Raw genomic sequence first — 22,217 nt, 5'->3', positions numbered from 1 at the left:
TTTGTTGTTGATACTCAACAAATATTGTACACACATGAATATGGAGATGTACTTAATGCTAAAGATAAGGTGCAATAGGTTCACAAGGGTTTTTGGGATTCTAGGAAGGAATTTTTGTTTGATGCACGAAATTGCACGGTGGAGAGGGACAGGAAGCTACTGTGGACTACTAGGGATAAAATAATGAAAAGCTTGAAGACTCAAGGAAATATGAAGAAGGACAACTTTATGGATCCGATGCATTACTTCAACTGTTGCAGACTAGTGTACATTTTGGTTTGCCTAGATTTGTTATGATAAAGGTAAACTTCTCAATTGCAATTGCAAAGGATCATTTGCAAATTTGCAAGTATTTACCTTTCTACTACAGGAAGGGTACTAAATAAATCAATCGAAATTAAAACTGTAAGCATGCAAAAGAAAATTTAACTTGAAGGTGAAGCACCCAAAACCCTCAAAGCTCTTTCTACTCTTTTCATTTCTTTGTTGATTCACATTCACAGGAGAAACTTTTAACAGAAAGTCTTCTAGTCACCGTATTCCTTAGTCACCAACTTGCCAAATTAGACAAAGAAAGGGAAGTGCAAATGAGATTCAATTAAATAATTCTTGTTTTGGTGCAGGTGTGCTATGTCAGAGCCGGCTTTCTCAGTGCTTTCGATAAATAAATTAGCAATATTAAAGAAAGTGGTCCTTAAGAACAAAGCATAAAAGAAAGGCAAAAGAATATAAAGTCTAATGGAGGATTAAGCCATAGACTTAGGCTAGAGAGAATCTACTTTTTACAATTAACTCACTAGAGTAACTTTTATTCTTAAACATAAATTACACCACAGGATAGAACCCTTTCTCACATGGGCCTTAACAGTTGCTGTAATCACAATATTTTAAAAAAGAAAACAAAAAGAGGAAAAAAGTTCTAGTAGCCAAAAACAGACCATGCCAGAGCTAAATTCTCAAGCCTTAGTATAGACCTCAGTTCACCACAGTTCATCAATCTAGGTCTTAAATCACTCAAAAATATTGATTTTAGGAGTAATAGGACTTGATGGTCTAGCCAGAGGCATGCATGTGAGGCTTGCTAGACACCATAGAGCTAATAAAAAGCATACCATGTGAGGACTTCATCCCAGAAATGACACAGGTAATTTCTTGTAAACCTGCAACAGAATATATATAAATAGCTCTCAGAACTCATATACTATATATGTCCTCCTCCTCCTCCTCCTCCGCCACCACCATATCTGTGGATATCATTATCATTCCACGGCAGATGATAAGGATATTGAAAATTAGGGGTTTGATAGAATCCTCCACCTTCATTTCCCATCCTCCTAGTATTATTGTACTCAACCGGCCTCTGGCGGGGGGTCATAGGCTGGTGAACTTGATGCATTGCTCCATGGGGGCCTGATAATTCAGGTTGAATATGATCATTGCAGGCGTAGCGAATCAAGTCAGCATTGGCAGCATCAAGCTCCTTTTGCAGCCTCTCAACTTGTCTCTGGAGGAAAGAAATTGCACCAACACAGCCATAAACTGGATCCTTCACTCGGGCTTCGGCTTCATATGCAAGGGAGTTCACTGCGTCCTCTCTTTGGTGAGGGAGGAGTTCATTGAGGAGCTTACTGACATTGCTAGCCCCAAAGATTTTGTGAACATTTGCAAACTTTTGTGGTTCCTCTGGTGGGAAATATGGGGCAAAGATGCAACCAGGCATACATTTCCTCCTCAAGAATTTGCAGGCAGCACAAGGTGAGTTGTAGGAGCTGGATGAAGCCATTTCCTTTACACACAAAAGAAAATCAAGTAATCAAATGCATTACAAAATTTGACTACAACAGCCACCATCATAGATTCCCCTCTTACACATCAATTACATTCTTAACATACTTTGGATTCTTGTAATATTTAAACGCAACTGAAAATTTCTTTTTTCTTACTCTTACTCTTGTCCCATTTTAATCTTTTTTCAATGCATATGCCATATACTCTCCATTCTTCTAATGGAAATCATACTTGGAAAATTCAAATAATTTTGTCTATATGCAAAATCCAATAATTTCTGGTGATTAGTTGAAATTATCATGATGCTAACCAAATATATGGTGAGAGTCAAATGATGAACATTGCTGACTTTTTTATCCCCTTACTTCCAAATCTAGTCTTAGTCATCCCTTTAGCCCATCAATATATTTAGGCAAACACTGCCTCACTTGAACATGAGAAAACCAAATCTTTCTTTAATAACTTTTCTGTTTCTCAAAACTCCATATTTTTCTCACTCTCATACTTCAAGTCTGTAACCTCACTTCACCTTTGGGAGCATTTTGCATGCTCTCTTCAATTAAAGTGTAAGTTTTGTCTTGTTTTTAGTAAAGCAATCCACCTCCTCTCTCTCTCTCTCTGTGTATGTGTATGTTTTAGAGTACGTGTGTGTATGTGTGTGTGTGTTCTCACACTCATTAACTCACACAAACAGCACAAATTAATAATTGTTCAGAGCTCAGACTGTGAAGCCTAACAATTTATTTTCACATGATCCTATAAAAGTTCCTTTAGTATCCTTCTGAATCTTGGTTTTGTTTTTCCTTTCCCTTCTCAAATTATTCCATATGCGATCTGACTAGTGCAATTATTGGCAACTATATTTCACACTTGAAGTAAAATATGATGACATTTAAATCTGCTGTTTTAACTAATCAATCTATAAGTAGGAAAACCCTAGATCAGAAACTTTAAGCTAAGCTAGAGGAATGTAGCATCTCTGTAGTCCTTGCCTTTCCCAAAAAACATAAGCTTGTGGAAGAAAATTCTACTAAAAAAGCAATATACATGTGAAAGCTCCTCTTAACCTTAGACCTGCATGATCTTGGTTGCTTGATCAACAGAGCAAAAAGGGAAGTACCTTTTTTCCTTGTTGGAGCTGTTTGAGGAATTTGGACAGTGTTTCTTCAAAGTTCAAACTTTACAGTTTGCTGTAGCCAATGAAAACAGTGAGCTTCACAGGATTATAGTTTCTTGATGATGTGAAACTTTCTCTCAAAGAGGAAACCCTAATTGAGGAGTGAATACTTGTCCCCTGCAAATTCAGTTGCTAGCAAAGGATAAATAGGAAGAATAGCAAGGCAGGCAAAGAGCATTTGGTGGATGGAGGAGAAATGAATGAAGGCAAAAGACAAAGGTAATAAATGGGAGGTACACTAAAAAAGATGACTATGACACTGCATCTAATAATAATATCATGGCTGTGGGGAATGGGGATAACACCACATTTTGCCTTCTACCCTATACCTCTTCCCTCTTTTCTCATGCATTGATAGACAAAACAAAATATCTCACTATTTTACTTTTTTTTAAGTCATGTTAATGGATGAGAATGTTACCTAGAAGCCACTCATTTATCATGTTCCATTCATTTGTCCCTTTTTTACAGACTCTAGGAAACAAGTATGGAAAAAGGAAAAACAGCCTAACCTTTGGAGGTCAAGAATATATTGATGTACACTAGATCCTCCAACTTTTAGAGATTTTTTTTTTCAAAAAAATAAACTCTAAGAGAGATCTAAAATTGGCACAAAAAAAAAAAGGAAGGAAGAAGAAGGGCTATTACTATTATCTGGTGGATGTCTAAAAGCATCCATTTGTATGTCAGATATAGCAGCTCAACTTCAGCCGGATATATTGATGCATACAACAATATGGATCCCTTTAATCTTAAGCACTATAAAGTCTATAGTGACGTAACTGTTTATCCAATTGCCTACATTTTTTGCATTTGAATCATTCGTATCAAATCTTGTAATGCTGCATAATATCGTGGATTAGTCAAACATGTTGTGCTGGTGAATGAATATATTCTGTAAAGAAGATTCTGGCGATGTTGGACGACTTCCCATCTCCTAAGTTATAAATTGTGTCCCAATTCCCAGCTTTCACGTCAGAGAAGAAAATTTTTAACTTTGGGAGTTGCTTTTACACATTTGTAGCTTGTATCATTCCATGAATTATTTTTGTAATCTACCATATTTTATGTATTGAATTGTCCGCTGAGGTTATCATGATGAAAAAAGAATATTGAAAGAGGGTTTCCCTTAGATATATAAGTTGATCAGAATTGTAGCTTTTCCATAAATGGCTTGACTCCTAGTATTACTAGACTCTCATTTCACAATTTCACCCCATTCTTGGCAACCTATTCAATTTGATGCAATAAGAATGGGCGCAAGTCTCAACAGTCTGCAGCATAATCCAGGCAATGGGAATCAACATGTTCTGCCGAAATTTGTTTGAGAGTTTCTAAGTCAATTTGTACCCCCAAAAAAAAAAGTCAATTTGTCCAATTGGAAGCTAACACAACTTGAGCGAAATCCCAGGCATTACAATCATATTATCATAATAGTTTTGGAATGTATGATGAGATTAATTGAGTACCATTATGTGATATTTCAATGACCCCAAAAAAGATAAGTAATTAAGTTGGAGTTAACATTAAGCCGTTATTCCACCTTTTGAAGATCTCCTAAGTGAACTGAGTTTAGAAATGATGCAGCATAAATCTTGTAAATTAAAAACAAATAATACGAGTTTGAAATATACACTGGGAACTCGTTTCTCACGTAGATCACTACTAATTATTGTAGTCCACATGACATTGTACCACCAGTGGCCTTCGCATGTGGTAATAATTGTTGTTCAAACTTTATTTTTTCGTTTTTATTTTTTTGTGCATTGTTCATAACTTGCAGACAAATATGTTTAATTGATGAACCATGGGGTGCAATTGCTACACTGAATTAACAATTGGAAAAGTTTTTATATGATTCTTGATTTGTTTTATTGAATTAATTTTTTTCTACACTCAGCATATACTTCAACTGGTTTGGATATACGACGTACGCAAAATTCGAAGTTCAAATTTGTATTAATATTAACGATCATGCATCCAACCTCGTAGTGTTTGTACTTCAGTATAAGATAGAGTCATTTTCCTCTACATTTCTCATTTTGTTTATTTGTTTTATCCTGCTGTATACCACACCAAATCCCCACTACTAAATGTAAATTAAACTATCTTCTACAGGTTCAACAATCTTTAACCTGTTTATTAACAAGTAAAAAGAAAACTACAACCCCTGAAAAACCACATGAAACCAAGACCTGCCATTTTCCATTTAATATTTCCCATGCATGTAACTATTTAAATTGCGCATATTAATGCAAACTTTGCAACTAAACAATTTGCAGTTTCTTTTTTAAACTTTAAATCTCTTAATCTCTACTATTTTTCCTTCACAATTTCAATTTAAAACTGAAAGGTGATATTTCTTCAAAAGCAATAAATAAGAGAATAATAATTTTCTCATACTACACAGACATTCAGGCTTTTATTAATTTTCCAGCAAAACATTTTGTCAAATTCTTTTTTTTTTTTTTTGGAGCAAATTAAATTCTGTCTAACAAAAACTCGAAGCATGACTACTTAAGTCAACACGTTGTCAACTTCTATGGAGTCACCATTTAGCCACTGTTGGTATTATGCAGGGATACTGTGGTTAATGTGACAGCTTTTCAATATTTTTAGATAATTAACATGTATAATATCTGATGAAATTCTGAATGCGACAGACAACTATCCTTCAGAAACAATAAAAAAAAATGAAGACAAAAATTGAATAGGGTAGAAGGCAAAATAGTTTTGGATTGTTGAGACTTGCGGCCATTATTGACAGCGATTGCCAGCAAGTCTCAATCTCTCAGGTATAGGGTTGAAGGCAAAATAGTTTTGGATTATGCTGGATTGTTTTGTCTATCAATGGGCGCAGGTCTCAACAATCTGCAGCGTAATAAGAGTCCTTCCCTAACCACGGAGACCTAGATGATTATGCACGGCTGGTTTAATTAATGGCCTTAAGAAGTTAAAATTCTTTTGCCTCCTACATCATGCAAATTGGAGTTTTTCTAACTTGTATTGTGATTCCAACTTCATTTTTACTGGCCCTTTACTTGCAGTCATTGCTAGCTATAGAGCCCTTTAGCATATAGTATCCTAATATTCGGAAAAAAAAAAAAGGAAAAGAAAGTGAAATATGTACCTCAAAAAGAACCATGACTTCTAGTGAGATTCTTGCGAGTCACTTGCAAAAGACTAAATTATCATGCAAAAAGGCCATACTAAGCTGAATGTGAGGGATTGGAATCAATGACGAAATGTTGATGACGCCTAATAACGTTTACTGCTTTTTCTTGGTACATTTGTAGCCTGAACTACTTAGGAAAATTGGCATAATCTGAAAATATAAGTAGGAGAATTGAAACTAGTGGGTATCAAGTTCCCTTTGTAGGAATGCTAATTAATCAAGTTAATTACGTACATAGAAACTTCCGGACTGAAGATTTATTTAATATGTGAATGCTTTTCAGCATCTTTCGACAATATTATTTAATATTTGTTTACACAAATATGTTTTCACAGTTGCACAAATTCAAGCTCAGTGGGTTATGCTAGTCCTTTGCACTCTAGTAATTAATTGTGGAGTCAAGTCTCCAAAGGTCAAAAGTGTTAGGAAACTATTGTCAAAGTTGATTTGCTTGAAAGCCTCCAATTGCTTAAGCGACCAAGGAATTACCATTAAGCAAGGAGATTTATCAATTGTTCTTATGTATCAAACTTTATATCAACTTTGAGGCTAGTATTTTTAAAATAATTAAGAAAGACTCCGAACCTTAGAAGTAAGGAACGAGAGAAATGAGAAAGTTTGAAAGAAATAAAAAGATTTGAAAGTCGAACCAGAGATCTCACGGTCACCTTATTAATATCCTCACGGTCACCCTCATTACCTGTTGTGGACTAGACCCAATCTTTGAAGCTAGATCAGTACCTTGTGCTTGGTCTCCTAGCACATTCAGACAGGCCTTCAATTGTAAGGCATCATGGACTGAAGCCCAAGAGATGACCAATCATGAGTTCAAAACTTAAGTCATTTAGGAGAGTTAGTAAACATTAAACACCTTTGTGGTGTCATTTTGAAATAGTAGTATGCTCCAGCATATTGGGAGGTCCATTGGTAGAATTTTTTAACAGTATTTTTACCACTACTCATTATTTGATCAAGGTTTAACTAGTAGAATTTCTTGATATATGCATACATCTTTTGGTGAATGGAACAAAAACTTCTGATTGTCAAACAATTGAAATTGAAATTTCAACAGTCAATATTTGGTATACATTTGATACAAGTTAAAGTTCTCATTGTATTTTGAGAAGATGCAAGCCCCCCAAAAAACTAAAAAGGTACATCTATAGTGCCCAGATGAGTTGCAGGAGAACTTGCTAGTCCTTGTCCTTTATTTGCACCAAGAAAAGAAAAAAGAAATGGTCGGACAAGAAGATGAACGAACTAATTGACTGATCTAATAGATTAACTAAGCTTATAGCCTACTAGTCTACATACACTAAAGGGTTATAATATTGTATAGCAATTAATTTTGCAAGTTGCAAGCTGCAGCTTAAAGATGACAAAATTTTACCTTTCTAGAAACTCAAAAGAAGGATAAAATTGAGATGTAAACGTCAAAAGATCACACCAATCTGGGATGGTCCATTATGTTTTTTTTTTTTTCACAGAAAGTGAGTAAATGTGAGAATTTTCATGTTTTGACTTTCCTGCTTAGATACTTTTCAAAGTCCCACTTGGGTTATTTTGGCAGGATAGGTGGACCAACAACATGCAGTCTATCCTATACAAGATTCTGATTCTCCAGGGTGGGAAATGGATGTGTAGAAGAAAAGTTAGAAAACCCCAAGATGCTAAAACAGGTTTTGGGTTGAGTTTCCTTTCCAGGAATATGATTTAGGAGGCTAAGGCTACAATGATCATAATAAAGTAGACCTTTTCATGCACAAGAGCTTAATTTATTTTGTGCTTTTGGAGAAATTTAGGATCTGAAAGGAAATGTTGGACAGTGGGCTTCTTAAGTGTGCATCCATCCAGTCAGCCAATCACTGCACCCTTTGGAACCAACTGGGCTTCCTAAGTTTCTCTTGAAAATCAGCCCCTTAGTCTAATAGGTCTATCCCACCACCATTAAGTTGCACAAGGGACAGGATCTATATATATATATATATATATATATAAGTAGCATATGGGAAAAGCCTGTTTGCATTTGCAGTAGGCAATATGTATTGAGCTCTCAATTCACTGTTCACCAGTTCGACATATTCAACTCTAGTTCAATGATTTTAAAAGTTTTTAATTATTTTGATATTAAATTTCTTGGATAAAATTAATATATATAACAAAGAAAAGAAATATTTGGTAAAAAACTGGTTCAAAGGCCAGTTTTTAACTAGTTTTGACCAGTTTGACTAAATTTTGATTGGTTTATTTAATTCTTAGATATAATTTCAGAAACATCCCTTGAAGTTTCTAACAATTGCAGCCATCTCCCTTAAGGTTTGAAAAATTACACTTACTTCCCTTGATGCTATGAAAAGACTTTTTGTTTACATATCAGAGGGTTAATATTAGACATTCATTGGATTTTTTTTTTTTTTTTTTTTTTGCTTACAATATCAATTGTTACCAAGCTATACTTTTTAGGGAAGGTTTTCATAATTTTTTAAATCTCAGGGGAGGTGACTGCAATTGTCAGAAATCTCAAACGAGGTTTTTGAAATTATTCCTAATTTTTAGGTTGAATATAGAATTGAATCGAATCAAATCGAAGCTACAATCGGTTTGCAATTCAATCGATCGAGACGATTGATCTGATCCGATCCGATTTTCAAAACACCGACAACAGGAGGGAGTGTGTTGTTCTTATTCCTAATCTATCTGAGGTTGTAAAATTGCTTTTGACTATAGACTTTATGAGATTAACTCATTGTAGGAGTTTAACAATGCAATTGGCCTTAAAAGCTCCTTTATCACACACAAGAGAGAGAGGGGCCGAAGATGAGTAGCAAGTATAGAACTTCCACATTCGTGCGATTTGTGTAGTGTTAAAGTAAGACTTCAGGATTGGTGGGGAATCCAAGGTAAGAGTTTTAGGATACTGAGAAGAAAACCATAAACTTGCGGTTTCTTTCTGTTTGGATTGTAAGTTATTTGGGATTATTTGAGATATTTTTACTGTAGCACTTTTTGTGATGTGATGTATGTGAAATAAAAAGATATTGGGAAGATAAAAAGGTGTATTGGAAATTGTAAAAATGATGTAAGCAAATAAAATTGGGGAAATATGAAGCAATCCAAACAAACCAGCTCATCATCCTCCTTGAGATATGTTGATGCCCTATTTCCCTAATCCTCCTTGATCCAAACCATCCATGTAGGGTGTCAACGAGAGTTTGAGCTCGGATCCAGATCGAATTTAATAATTTTTTTTGGATATAGGTTGAGAAATAATTCCGATACTTGAATCCAAACCCAAACTCGTTTACTCTAACAACAAAAAAATGGGACGGATATGGAATATAGGATTTCGGTCCGAATTCGAATAATATATTAATAATTATAAAATATAAATATTTCTTAATACATTCTTTTATAAAATTAACAATTTAGTAATGACTTTGTAAATTAATTTGTGATTAGTTTTGGATTGACTATTGAATTATTTGTGACTTAGTTTCGTAATTTGATTTGTTTAAGTTTGGAGATTGAATTTGTGATTAGTTTTGAATTTAATTTTGAAATGTTTAACTTTGAATCTTTTCTTTTCGGTAGGTCCGAATGTGACCCGGGATCCATCGAATTTAGTTCCAGAACTCTAAGGTCAAGATCCGTTGAATATATGGGTCATACCCGGAATTATTACATAAAAATGGATTCGAGTCCAAAATTTTCGGACTCAAACCCAACCCGTTCACAGGCCTACATCCATGAACTCAGTAGCTACACATATTTCACGAGTTGCATCAGTTGTGTCCATCATTTTCTACAAATCTCTCCACAAAACTTATTGCTGACATTTTACTCATGTCATGTCAATTGCTTACATGCCACCACTACTGGTTTCTGGCAAATTGCGATTAGGCACTACTGAAGAACACTTTTCTGATGACATTTTTCTTGCATTAAGAAATTACCAAAAGAAATTAAAATCCTTTGTGTAAGAAAACTCCACAAATGAATTTTTATGAAACTCCAAGTATTATTCCACAAACACATTTCTTAACCTCGATTCTATATATGAAACTACGTTAATATATAAATTTTGGGTTAAAAACAAAAAAATCCCCTGTGGTAAACCTAATACACAGAAAAGACCCATATAGTTTCAAAACATACAAAACGACACCTCATGTTTTGAACTAAATTATAAACTAATAGAATTCGTTAAATTTAACGAAAATAACGGTTTTGGCCGTTAAACTTACCGAATTCCGTTAAATTTATCGTTAAATTTACCGAATTCCGTTAAATTTTCCGTTAAGTTTACCGGATTCCGTTAAGTTTAATGAATTTTGTTAGTTTACAATTTAGTTCAAAACATGAGGTGTCGTTTTGTATGTTTTTGAAACCACCAGGGGGGGTTTTCCTGTGTATTAGGTATACCATAATCATACAAAATTTTTACTCCAACGCTTTCAATTGTCAATTATTCCATAAGCACATTTCTTTCTTTTTTGGAGTATATATGGTTGAATTGCAGTCTACATCCTACAATTATGCTTGTTGTTCTAAAGTCTAAATAAAGCAATTCAAAATGATTGAAAATGCCTTTTACTTCATGTGGAGTAAAAGGAAAAAAAAAGTGAAAAGAGGACGATACATGCTAAAATCATTTGGTACTTCCAAAAAATACAAAAGACTTAATTCCAAATGATAATGTTTAAACAAATTAATACCTCTTCGTTTTTTCCAACACTGAATGGGGCCATGTTCAAGTATCCATTGAAGTCAATTACCAGATTAATCAAAAGAAAGAAAAGGTATATATTTACCTAAAAAAGACAATCTTTAGTTATATTCAAAACTTTCCTCCTAAATTCCTCGAATCCACATTGTTCGTTCATTTATTTATGCATAAATAATCAAAACTTAATAAACTCCGAAAGCCAGAACTTTTTTGAGGATGCAAAACATAATCAAACTTATAATTTTCCATACTAAACACACCGAGTAAAGACACTTCTTTTCATAGAATTAATTTATCCAAAAGTCATAAAAACTATAATGCAAAACGACTTACTTTTGGAGACAATCTTAATGATATCCATAACTCTTTCTAGGTGACATGAAGTCACATTCAATTCGGTATTTAACTTTATTGCACGAGTAGTAAAAAATGAGCTAATTTCAAAAGTTCAATCGGATTTGACGAGCCCAAACATGGGTTAAAAAATAATTAGGGCTCGAGTCTAGGTTAGAAGGCATCAGTTCGGCTCATTATCGCTAATATGAGATTAAGGCTCATATTAGGTTCGGTTCAAACTCATAATTAGCTACATAATTATATATAATATATTAATATTTATAAATTATTATAAATTGGTAAATAAGTTATTAATAGTTTAATGTTATAACATGTATAATTATATAATATATATCATTTAATATGCAATTATATACACATTATACACATAATTATACATATGAATGAGTCAAACTTTAATTGAACTTGAACCTAGTGAGACCTAAACTCAGCTCACATTTAATTCGGACATATTATTTAGGCCTAATCTCTGCCCGACCTTTTAAACATAAGACTTATTGGGCTTTTTAACGACCAAAGGGCCGGGCTTAGGCTAGCCCAGCCCATTGACAGCCCTTAAGTCAATCCATGAAGATTAGGAGATCAAATTGAATATATAGGAACTAAAGAACCAAAATGCAAACAAAACCATACTGCCAAGATGCACCATAAGCCTATACATGGATATATAGATAGATGAGACTAAAGATTACAAGTTCTATGACAGAGTATTTGAAGGATGGTATTAACAACGGAGAATGTTCAACTTTAACAGAGGAGTAGATGAACAATCAGGACAGCCGTAAAGCCAGGTCTCCTCCGGTGTCTCTGATGAATTTCTCCAGTTTACCCAACATGACTGCGACAAGAAACACAAAAAAAAATGCAACTAATAGAGGAACACTGATAAAAAGAACATCCAAGTGGACACATAAATTGTCTCTACTGGAACATAACAGAGTTTTCTTCAAATTATGTTACCATACACATCCAGTTTTGGGAACTGAATCAAGATGGAGCAAATACACCATCATTATAAGCTTGAAATAGGAGATGCTAATGCAGATTTCAAGAAGGCACTACTTGATAGAATTGACTTAAACAATCATTTGACGACAAATAAGTGTGATGGAAAACTTGTACGTTTAATGATTACTCACCATAAAAGGTAGAAGCAGACAAGTTTTTCTGCCAAAGAACCAAACAAGAACAAAGATGAGATAGGGAAAACAGATGAAAGAGGGAAGCTGCAGTAAATATTCATGTTAATGAAAGAAAAATTGGCATTCTGTGAACATTTATTTTTAATAAGCCCAGTAAGCAGTGTCAATTACAGGTTTTTCAATTGGCCACCAGAACTTGGTTAATTTGTGTCAGCCACTTGAGAAGAATACATCAAGAAAATTAATGGAGGTTTAATCATTGCATACATTTTTTTGAAACTTTGTTAGTGGGCACAAACGGAAACTTCACATTTTTTGAAACTTTTGTTGCAAGATGACTAAAATGTAAATGTTTGCGGGCGATGCCAGTAGTACTGCATGATGCCCTTCGAAAACTAAAAGCCACAAGCAAAGCAGAGGGAAATAAGCAGTAAAATTGCAAACATTACCACAAGGTGGGAGAAGGGATCATCTTCCAAGGCGACATTCAAAGGTTCTGTTGCAAGTGAGTGATCAACGAGTTAGAACAAGATATCTGAGAGGCAGATTGAATGCTACATCGATGCGTCTAATTATTGATTTACCTTCTTGTGGCTCAGTACAGCTATCATTAAGGAAGGCTGTGAAACTCGAAGGTAGGTTTCCATCAATGCTTCTATTGTTAGCAGGAGATAGTGTTTCCCTAGAGACAGCATTTCCCACATCATGACTAACAGACATTTGCACTAGAGGAGTAACATCACTAGCTGGACAGATAGGATTCAATTCTTCAGCCGCACTGGAAGCACAAGTACTAAGCATCAGCACTAATTTTATCTTCCTCCATTTGGTATTTCTAATATTAATTTGATTTTTGATCCCTTTTACTTCATTGCTTAATTTTCCCTTATTCAATGGGGGCTCATAAACGGAGTCTGTCTGGATCAGAAATATCTGACTTACCTTTGATGCACTCCATCCATTTGAATGCACTCATTTTCTGGTTGTCCTAGTAGAAAATTGCCAGTCGATGCCCCAGTTGCCTCCACTTCTTTCAAGCTCTCCTGCAAGATCATGTATGCATCTAAGTTGCATGACGAAGAAAATAAACCAAATTAGTTAGTAAAAAAGGGACAGTACCGCAGAGTTTTACCTTCAAGGAGTCTATGAAAGATTGTGACTCCAATGAGTTCACAAAACGCATAGCAAACTTTTGTATCTGCAATTCACTGTCGCAGTCGTTAGGGATAGAAGGACAAACTCTCAGCACACAAGTTTTATGAAATAGAAACTTCAGAGTCAGCTTTCAACTGGATGTTTAAAGCCCAAAAATTCAGTATAAATAGTAAGGAACATAAAGTTGATATTACATGCAATTTTCGATGAACAGAAGCAGAGAAATGTAATTCTACCTCATGCAAGCATTTCTACTTAGTAAAACATAAATCTAAATAACAAAGATTAAACATGTCTGAGATTGTCATATGACTTTCAACTCCTCATCAAGCTTCTAAAACCTTCTCAAAACTCTTCTTCTTGAAAGATACAGGTTAATGAGAAATTCTTTGAATATCGTACAGGAGCTGGGCATCAAATTTCTCATGGAAAGAAGATACTTCTTGCAAAGACTAGGATATAAATGGAAGTATAATGAGATTTAGGCCAGAAACAAAGCAGTTCTCTATGTCCGAGAGGAAATCCTAGGATGACGTGACTTGTTAAAGGCAAAATGTAGATTTGTTAAGCAACAAGAAAGGCTCATTGATTCTTATGGAAACTGAGCAGGATCCGAACCACTCATTATTCAAGATCTCCACACAGTGTTATCAAGTAAATAAACATGGTTCTGAGAAAGGAAGAGATAAGAAAAAAGGGATTAAGCTAAGAAGAAGCATGCTGAAGGGCTAGACTAGCTGGAAATCAAGTTGAGTATAGAATTGTTTAATCATGCAGCTTTGTGGCAACAAAAGTTTGTAACTATGAGGTGTGCTAATCCTATTTAATCAAGCAGCAGAATGCACCAAAATATGACAGACTATTCTCTTTTGGATTTCTTTTTGCTTCATTTATTCCCAATTCAAGAGATGTTTGATGCTAACTTTGATAAGTAGATGCTACAGATTGCAATGAAAGCAAAATCATAGTTCATATTACGCTGATACAGAAACACCTGCAAAACCAATTTTATATAATGTCTAGTAATGCAAACCTGTAAGAAAAAATGAAAAGGACTGGAAATTTTATATAATTCTTTTCCATTGTTCAGTCTCGGAATAAGTGTTCTGAAGATGCTGTGAACATCATCTCATAAAGCATGAAAACAAAACAATCCTTCGTTGTAATTACAATGAGAGTGAGAAAGCCTTGCCTGGCCCACTGAGTCTTTGTAGCTTGCAAGTACCACTCTGCTACTGGATGCGCATGACATCTGGGGCCAAGAAAAGTGCAGCTTGGAAATGAAGTGTTCCTCCTGCAACATATGAAAAGGTCCTTTTGAGGACTATTTACAGCTAAGAAGAAAGAGAGAGAGGGCGGGGGGTCATTGGTGTTGTCATGTATCCATCCTGAACTAACACTTTACATCAGGTGCTCATTAAATCAGAACTATTCTTACCATTATATTTACTATAGTAAGATCCATCTAAAAGTGTCTACATAGGTGACTGAAAGACTCTTTGGAAAAACATCAGCAAAATCTATAAACATTATCAAAAAGTTGATAAGATGGAGACCCTTTAAGGATCAGCTCAACGAGACGAACATTAAATCTCAAATGCTATAGAACAAAAGCAGGAAATGATCTTCAGAATGCAGAATCGAGTTAACAGTCTATATGTGAAATCATTAACCATCGCACATTTACAAATTCAGTAATTTTCGGAGAGTAATACCTCTGCAAGGCATTGAGCCACTTCATTAGCTCCTCAAAATAGTAAAGCCCTGCTGTTAGTGAAAATTGAAGCGATTGCAGGAGGAAATTCATAATGCACTGAAAATGAAAGCCAAAAAAGCATTTGTACCAAGCAATATCAAACCAAGGAAAATCCATTTATTTTTCAGAATGATCAAAATTGGCAGCAAAGCAGAGGCTTCAGAGTTGGACCATGGAAAAGGTAAAAAGATGAAAACTGAAGCACTCGTCCTTCAAAATGATCTCTTCACATTATCAATTCAAAGCCCAAAGTTTCATGTTATATAGCATAATAAACAACACTGCATTCCATATATCGCTAGCCTTTGTGGAGAAGTAAGAATGCTATACGTCTGGGGCAACATTCGGTAGAGATGCATCAAATTAAGGACCCTTTTCCCCAAATTTCCCATCGATTCCATCACAGACATAAAATCAAGGGTTCAATTCTTGAGAAAATAAAAGTATACACAGCATCCCTGTAAATTCCGTTGAAGCACCCTATCTATAGACATATACATAAATTAAACAACCCATGGACATCATAAAAAAGAGTACCTGTGATCCAGCAAAAAAATAACATAAAAAACCCAGAAAATTGAACTAATTATCATCAATTTAATCAACAAAACAAGCCACAGATAAAAAAAGGAATTAAAAAGAGCTCCAATACAAGGAGGTCCCATTACATTTACACAGCCTTTCCGCTTCTAATTTTCCAGCTGAAAAAACAAAAGGGGCCCACCCAAATAGACTAATCGAGAACAAAGGTTGACCCAAGTGGAAATGGCCCATCTTTTCCCACTTCCTCGATTTTATGCTACTAGAAATTATTACCTACTACATAGTAAAGGAACCAAAAAGGGGGGGAGAAGAGAAGAAAAGGAAAAAAGGGTGGGTGGCAATGCTAACTTGGATTCTTCCAGCAAGGGAGATGAGGAGGACGAGCGGAGAATGACAAGTGTATCTGAAAAGGAACAGAGAAGCCGTTGAAGAAGACGAAGAAGAGAGCCAAGCGCCTCCTTTACTCCTACCCCTCTTCTTCGTATGCGGAATCAGGCGCTCGTCAACCTGGTTGTTGTTGTTGTTCTTCTCCTTCTGCAGCAAGGATCGAGAATTCTGGTAGCTTGAGGTAGTCGTGTAGTTGAAAAACACAGAGTAGTCTATCTGAAACTGCTGCTTCAGAGCCAGCGTCTGTTGCTGCTGTTCTGGTTGAATTTCTCCAGGGTCCATGATTTTTTTTCTTTTTTCTTTTCGTTTTGCTATGGAATTTGTAAATCTTCTTCCTTGTTGTCTTCTTCCAATTTTGGTGTATTTCTTTTCTTCAAGCCTGAGTGCGAAACAGTGTGTGAGTGTGCGTAATCGCCATTGATGAACCAGTAAGGATTCCGAGTCTTGGAGGAAACTGGCAATGGAATAGTGCCGAAACTGAGTAGTCTGGCAACTGGCGGTGGCAGGGGCCCACTATCTGTGTAGGAAAACCGGTTACGGTAAATGGAGGGAATTATTATTTGCCATTTTCTGGAAGGATAATTTGCATTTTAATCCTCGAGATTTGGCTTAATGTCAATTTCCTCCCCAGGTCTTGTCAAAAAACAAAAAACTGAAAATGTAAATTGAATCCAGTTATTTAGTACTATTACTGTATTAATACTAAGACAAACATAAGATTGGTGATCATTTCACCATCACGTGTATTAGTGCAGGCAAATGTGTTTTGAAATGACAAATGCAAGTAGGCAACCTCCTTTTTGGAGTGAACTTAATTTTTTTGACTATTAGAGTGTAAAATTATCGTTTTGAAGAAATTAGTTGTAGTGTAAAATAAGTGTTACAGCAAATCTTTTCTGCCCAAGAAATTGTAAATTAAAGTTAAGGGTAGATTAGAATTTGGGATAATTTCAGAAACCTCCCTGAGGTTTCTTATAATATCACTCAATTTCTTTGAGATTTTTAAAATCTTACTTACCTCCTTTGGATTGACATTTCTTATAACATTTTAACCCCTTTGGAGGAAATATAAGAAAGATAAAACTTTTGTTCTAATGCTACCCTTGTATTATCCTACTTATGAAATTTATAATAACAATAAAAAATAAAATAAGATTAAATTTTTATAAGGTATAAATTTCTTGAAATAAACTATTTATTTTAATTGTATTGGAACAAAAGTAAAATTTACACTTTGAAAAATTCAAACACATGAAGAGATTATTTTAGTTTTCAATACAACTTAAACCTCTGTTTTGAAACTCGGACCGGGCCGGCCGGTCGAAACTGTCGAACCGGCCAAGTGTCCGGTCCGAGTCATGGTAAAAAACCGGAAATTTAAAGCCCGGTCAAAGCGGGTCAAAAATCGGATTTGACCGGGGAAAAACCGGTTTTTCCGGTTCAATGGGCATTTTTTTTAAAAAAAAACTCAATCTTTTCAATATTATGTTTTGGCCCCCTAAATTGTTAAAACTTATTAATATATCTCAAATATTTCATACTTTATAAATATTGTCCTAAAATTTGATGTTATTTTTCAATTAAATTCATAATTTTAATTCTAAACTTGTTAATATTTATTAAATAACATAAATTGCTATTTGATTGTTCTAATTTCTTTGTATTTTCTTGTTAAATATATTTGAAATATCAAATATATATGAATATACCTTTATTAATATTAACATATTATTAGATATTTTATATATAATATTTTAATTTTTAAATAATTTTTATTTATGACGTCATCCGGTTCGACCCCTATCGACCCCCGGTCGAACCCATTGACCTCTGACCCCTGACCTCGGCCGAGTTGATACCCGGTCCGGTTCTGAAAACATAGACTTAAACTACACCATGAATTAAAATAAATTTCCCCAAAAAAATATCTTGGATTCCTTAATTGTAACTTTGCACGAAATTTTTTAAGGCGTTAATTACTTCTAAAATCCTCCTAAATGGTTTTATCTTGATTAGATTTAATTTATTCATGTCCTTTGTTATTCCACCATGACTCCAATGTAAAAAAATATGGACCATTATTAGCTAGCAATTTGTTTTTTTAATTTACATTTTTTGCTTTTAAAATTTTATTCTATTTTGCCTTTTTGGTTAAATAATTATTAAGAGCAAGCGTAATGTTGTTGTTAATTTGTGACCTCTGATAGGAATATTTAATCTTGTCAAGTTGACGAGGGAGGTAAGTGAGATTTTAAAAATTTAGGGGAGCTAAATAATATTATGACAAATCTCGAGGGAGGTTTCTAAAATTATCCCTTAGAATTTATACTGATTAGGAAGGAAACAAATGCAGAAATAGAGTCGAAAGAGAATCATATAGGCTAAAGTAACACAATTAAAAGCATCTTGTGACTTTTAGTTCGTCTTCCTTTATTATTAGCTTTTAGTTCGATTTGCTTAATTATTTGGCTATGCAAGCAAATTTGGATCGAGGTTTATTTGCAAAATATTATTTGATTGCATCATATACATGTTCTTCAATTAATCTTTTTATTTTTTAATCATTTTTTTATTTTACATACATCACATTATAAAAGTGATACATTAATTATTCCAAATGATATTTCACATAATCTCCCGTCCAAACACACTCATATGTTTCTCTAGTGTAAGTAAATTTGATGCCTTCTAATTAGCATTGCGCGACTTGCTAGTAACTTGGACTATTGAGTTGCAACCGCAATTATCTACTTCAGTTTTCAGATTACATAACGATGCACCTCTCTAGCTTCTATGCTTCTCTCAAAATGCTGCTCCTCCCTATCTTCTAGAGCCACTCTCAATCTAAAACAAGGAAAACAATAGTACAAATAACTGGGGATCTACAATTTCCAGCTACAATTTACTTTTGCAACTCCCATTTGACTGGCACCTACACTTATAAGACACCATGTCCCAATTTAGATAACAGACAAGATTAATTCCTATCCCCCTAATTTCTTTGTTACATCTTCCACCAAATTCTTCCAATCCTCAAGAACTTATTCTTAAGTCCTGTAGACATCTTTAAAATGTGGTTCGTTGGGCATTCCAACAGGGCCGTACTGAATCCTCCTCCTATTACAAGAAGAAGCCACCTTATAAATCGCCTTGGACTAGCATGATGGGCCATGGAAAGAAAAAAACAAGCATTATGTATTGATTACGACAAGATGAACAACAATGGATTTGTACAAAGAAAGTGAAAATAACCTGTCTTTGAGGACATAGCTGTTCAACACCTTCCTGGACTTATCCAGTCATTAGTAACTTGAAGCTCCGTCGACGTTTAGTTATCCTGGGAAGATGGAGATTAGATGTAATAGCTATTGATCCTTGTAACTATGCATACTGAAATTCTGCCTGGTATTAAGAGTCAAGGGAGTGATCAGTGTCTTTTTCAGCGCAACAACTTGCTGGCTCTTACCATATCCCAATTAGCTGGCAGCTTAGACTTGATCATCAGAGAAAATAAAACCTGTTGAAAGAAGAGCAACCGAAGATCAGATTCATTTCAATTTTTGAAAATCAGGATGTTATAGTGGCTGATAGTGATTTTCTTGTATGCCCTATTACCTAAAATGTTTGTCAGCTATGCAGATCCAGTTGCTTGGCTACTAATTTATGGAAGAGGGTTCAACCAAGATGCCGTGATGCACTGAATCATGCACCTGTTTCACACTTCACTAATTTCACACTATCAATCCAGCAATCCCAGGAATTTTCCCTTTAAGGTCTTCTGCATCAAACCTCAATTTTTGGACATCATCCCATCTTCCATCACTAGCATAGATGTTAGAGAGCATAACCTTGTAACTGTTTTTTGTTTGCTTACTTTTAAAGAGATTCTCAGCAACCACCTCCGCCAATTCATAATTCTCATGAACATTACAGCATGACAGAAGTGCACCCCAAATGCTGGAGTCAGCCGGCTGTTGTAGTGATTGGACAAGTTCAAAAGCCTCTGTTAGTTCTCCAGCCATTCCAATAAGCTTGACCATGTGAACATAATGCTCATTCTTAGGCAAAATGCCAAATTCATCTTTCATTCTTCTGAAATATTCTCTACCAGCATCAACGAGGCCAGAATGACAGCATGCACCAAGTAGAGCAGCAAATGTAGATTCATCTGGCCTGATGCCTTCTGAAAGTACCTCCTCAAAAATTTGAAAGGCCTCAGCTGCAAATCCATACAAGCCAAGACAGGCGATTATTGAGTTGTATGAAACTATATTCTTTTTAGGCATAGACTTGAAAAGCTTCATCCCCAACCCCAAATATCCACACTTTGCATACATGTCAATTAGAGCAGATGACACCGTGACCTCTGAATGACATCCATGTCGAATAGCATAACCATGTAACTCACACCCAGGCCCTACAATTGCAATCTGAGCAGCAGCTGCCAATGCACTAGAAATCAATACATGATCAGGCTTTCTGCCTTCCATGTTCATTTTCCTGAAAAAATCCAAGGCCAAATTATGCTGTTCTGCCTGAGAAAAACCCGTTATCAGGGCAGACCATGTAACTAAGTCAGGTTGTAACAAACTATTAAAAAGTTTATACGCCGAGTCCATACACTTCAACCTAGAATACATATTCACAAGTACACTATTCACATGACCAATCCAACCAAAATTACATTTGACACAAAAACCATGAACTGATTCTCCAATTCTTAGCAGAGTAGGATCTGTTAAACCGATGCTCAACCCAACGACCGTATAGCTATCGGGGCATTTCCCCAATTCTCTCATCTTCCTGAACAATTCCATCCCTTTCTCCCAACTCCCACAACATCCATATCCCGAGATCATCGAGTTCCACAACACTAAATCTGGCTCAAGAATCCCATAGAACACTCTACTTGCTTTATCAAGATGACCTAATTTCGAATAAGCACTGACAAGTGCACTACAACAAACTGAGTCCAATCCAAAGCCTAAAACAACACCTAGACCATGCACAATCTCCAATCCATTTATATCAGCTTTTTCAGAACACGCCCGCAGAATACACGCAAAGGTGAAATTATCAGGGCTAGTTTCCAAACTAAGCATACGCTTGAACAACGCAAATGCGTCTGAAAACAAGTGGGTTTTAGCATAAGCTCGAATAATGGAGTTCCACAGGAAAATGCTTCTTTGGGGAGTTTCATCAAACAGTTGTTGGGCTGAACTCAGGTCGTTATTTATGGCATATAATCTCACAAGCCTTGTTGCATAAAATGGGTCTTTTGAGATGTGGGTCTTGATTATAAAAGCATGCAAAATTTGGGTTCTTAAAAGGGTTTGACGGGGTCTTGAGAGCTCGGAAAGAAGAGAGCGAAATGGGATCAGCATTTAGGCCATTTATATTAAGGTTGTTAGCTCTATTGAGGTATCTTTATGTTTCTGATGTTGTATTTCATGGAACGTCCACAAAATAGTAAAAGGACGGGAGCTTAAAAAATTAGCACTCGGCAATAGGAATCTTTCGTATTGAGCCTCCAAATTCCAAATCTTGAATTTATTTCTCACAGCACAGAGTTGTAATTTTTGTTTTACTAATTCTTCAGATTAGACTTAGAGTTTACTAATTAGCTGACCATTATTTTTTGCTACTTATTGGTAATTATACCTCTTTTCTATTTTTCTTTTCCCGTTTCATCACTCGCCAGATTAGCAGCTAAATTGTAACCGGTCATTCGAGATTACATCGTCTTGTATGTGTTGAGTTTTTGAAGTGCTTTGACGTGTTTCGAGATTTGATAGTTAAAAAAAACAAACAAGTGAACGAGGTGGATTAAGTTAATGTCATGATTTAACTCTTATCTAGCACACCGTTTTAACTCTTTTTTCTTTTTTTTTTTTAACTCTGCCACTATGGAGCCCCATTGCCCCATAGTCCATGGCTATAATGGATTTCATACATGTAGGGTTTTGGACTCCTCATTTTGTTTTGGTAGATTTTTTAAATTGTAGAAATGA

General features: G+C 35.1%; 3 protein-coding genes across 5 annotated transcripts; all 3 read right to left on the bottom strand.

Annotated features, from left to right (window-relative positions):
- Window positions 1-1,201: 1,201 nt before the first annotated feature.
- Window positions 1,202-1,783, bottom strand: LOC113769024 (protein LATERAL ORGAN BOUNDARIES). The gene has a single exon (XM_027313513.1). It carries the CDS (start codon window positions 1,781-1,783, stop codon window positions 1,202-1,204), a length of 582 nt encoding a protein of 193 aa, XP_027169314.1.
- Window positions 1,784-11,708: 9,925 nt separating this feature from the next.
- Window positions 11,709-16,746, bottom strand: LOC113768801 (protein POOR HOMOLOGOUS SYNAPSIS 1-like). Its single transcript, XM_027313296.1, has 8 exons — window positions 16,168-16,746; window positions 14,713-14,814; window positions 13,498-13,563; window positions 13,308-13,408; window positions 12,950-13,143; window positions 12,815-12,861; window positions 12,363-12,390; window positions 11,709-12,061 (listed from the first exon to the last, which is right to left on the bottom strand). The coding sequence occupies exons 1-8, from the start codon at window positions 16,486-16,488 to the stop codon at window positions 11,994-11,996; spliced, it is 927 nt and encodes a 308-aa protein (XP_027169097.1). The 5' UTR covers window positions 16,489-16,746; the 3' UTR covers window positions 11,709-11,993.
- Window positions 16,747-18,963: 2,217 nt separating this feature from the next.
- LOC113768838 (putative pentatricopeptide repeat-containing protein At1g64310) lies at window positions 18,964-21,592 on the bottom strand. Of its 3 annotated transcripts, XM_027313345.1 has the most exons (4): window positions 19,822-21,592; window positions 19,673-19,723; window positions 19,459-19,543; window positions 18,964-19,361 (listed from the first exon to the last, which is right to left on the bottom strand). In XM_027313345.1, the coding sequence occupies exon 1, from the start codon at window positions 21,588-21,590 to the stop codon at window positions 19,938-19,940; it is 1,653 nt and encodes a 550-aa protein (XP_027169146.1). In that variant the 5' UTR covers window positions 21,591-21,592; the 3' UTR covers window positions 18,964-19,361; window positions 19,459-19,543; window positions 19,673-19,723; window positions 19,822-19,937. The 3 variants fall into 3 exon arrangements, with proteins under 3 accessions (XP_027169146.1, XP_027169145.1, XP_027169147.1); XM_027313344.1 differs by having other exon boundaries at window positions 19,459-19,723; XM_027313346.1 differs by having other exon boundaries at window positions 18,964-19,323; window positions 19,459-19,723.
- Between the last annotated feature and the right edge of the window lie 625 nt (window positions 21,593-22,217).

The sequence above is a fragment of the Coffea eugenioides genome, chromosome 4 (assembly GCF_003713205.1).
Source record: "Coffea eugenioides isolate CCC68of chromosome 4, Ceug_1.0, whole genome shotgun sequence".
In the NCBI taxonomy this organism is placed as follows: Eukaryota; Viridiplantae; Streptophyta; class Magnoliopsida; order Gentianales; family Rubiaceae; genus Coffea; species Coffea eugenioides.
This window is presented reverse-complemented; position numbering and strand designations above follow the sequence as displayed.

Excerpts from the sequence above, each read along its gene's own strand:
- LOC113769024 (XM_027313513.1), bottom strand. The coding sequence starts at position 1,783 with ATGGCTTCATCCAGCTCCTACAACTCACCTTGTGCTGCCTGCAAATTC.
- LOC113768801 (XM_027313296.1), bottom strand. The coding sequence starts at position 16,488 with ATGGACCCTGGAGAAATTCAACCAGAACAGCAGCAACAGACGCTGGCT. Across the intron at positions 14,815-16,167 it reads CCCTTGCTGGAAGAATCCAA|GAGGAACACTTCATTTCCAA; the intron begins GTTAGCATTGCC and ends CATATGTTGCAG. Across the intron at positions 12,391-12,814 it reads ATCCCTTCTCCCACCTTGTG|AAAAACTTGTCTGCTTCTAC; the intron begins GTAATGTTTGCA and ends GTTCTTTGGCAG.
- LOC113768838 (XM_027313344.1), bottom strand. The coding sequence starts at position 21,590 with ATGCTGATCCCATTTCGCTCTCTTCTTTCCGAGCTCTCAAGACCCCGT.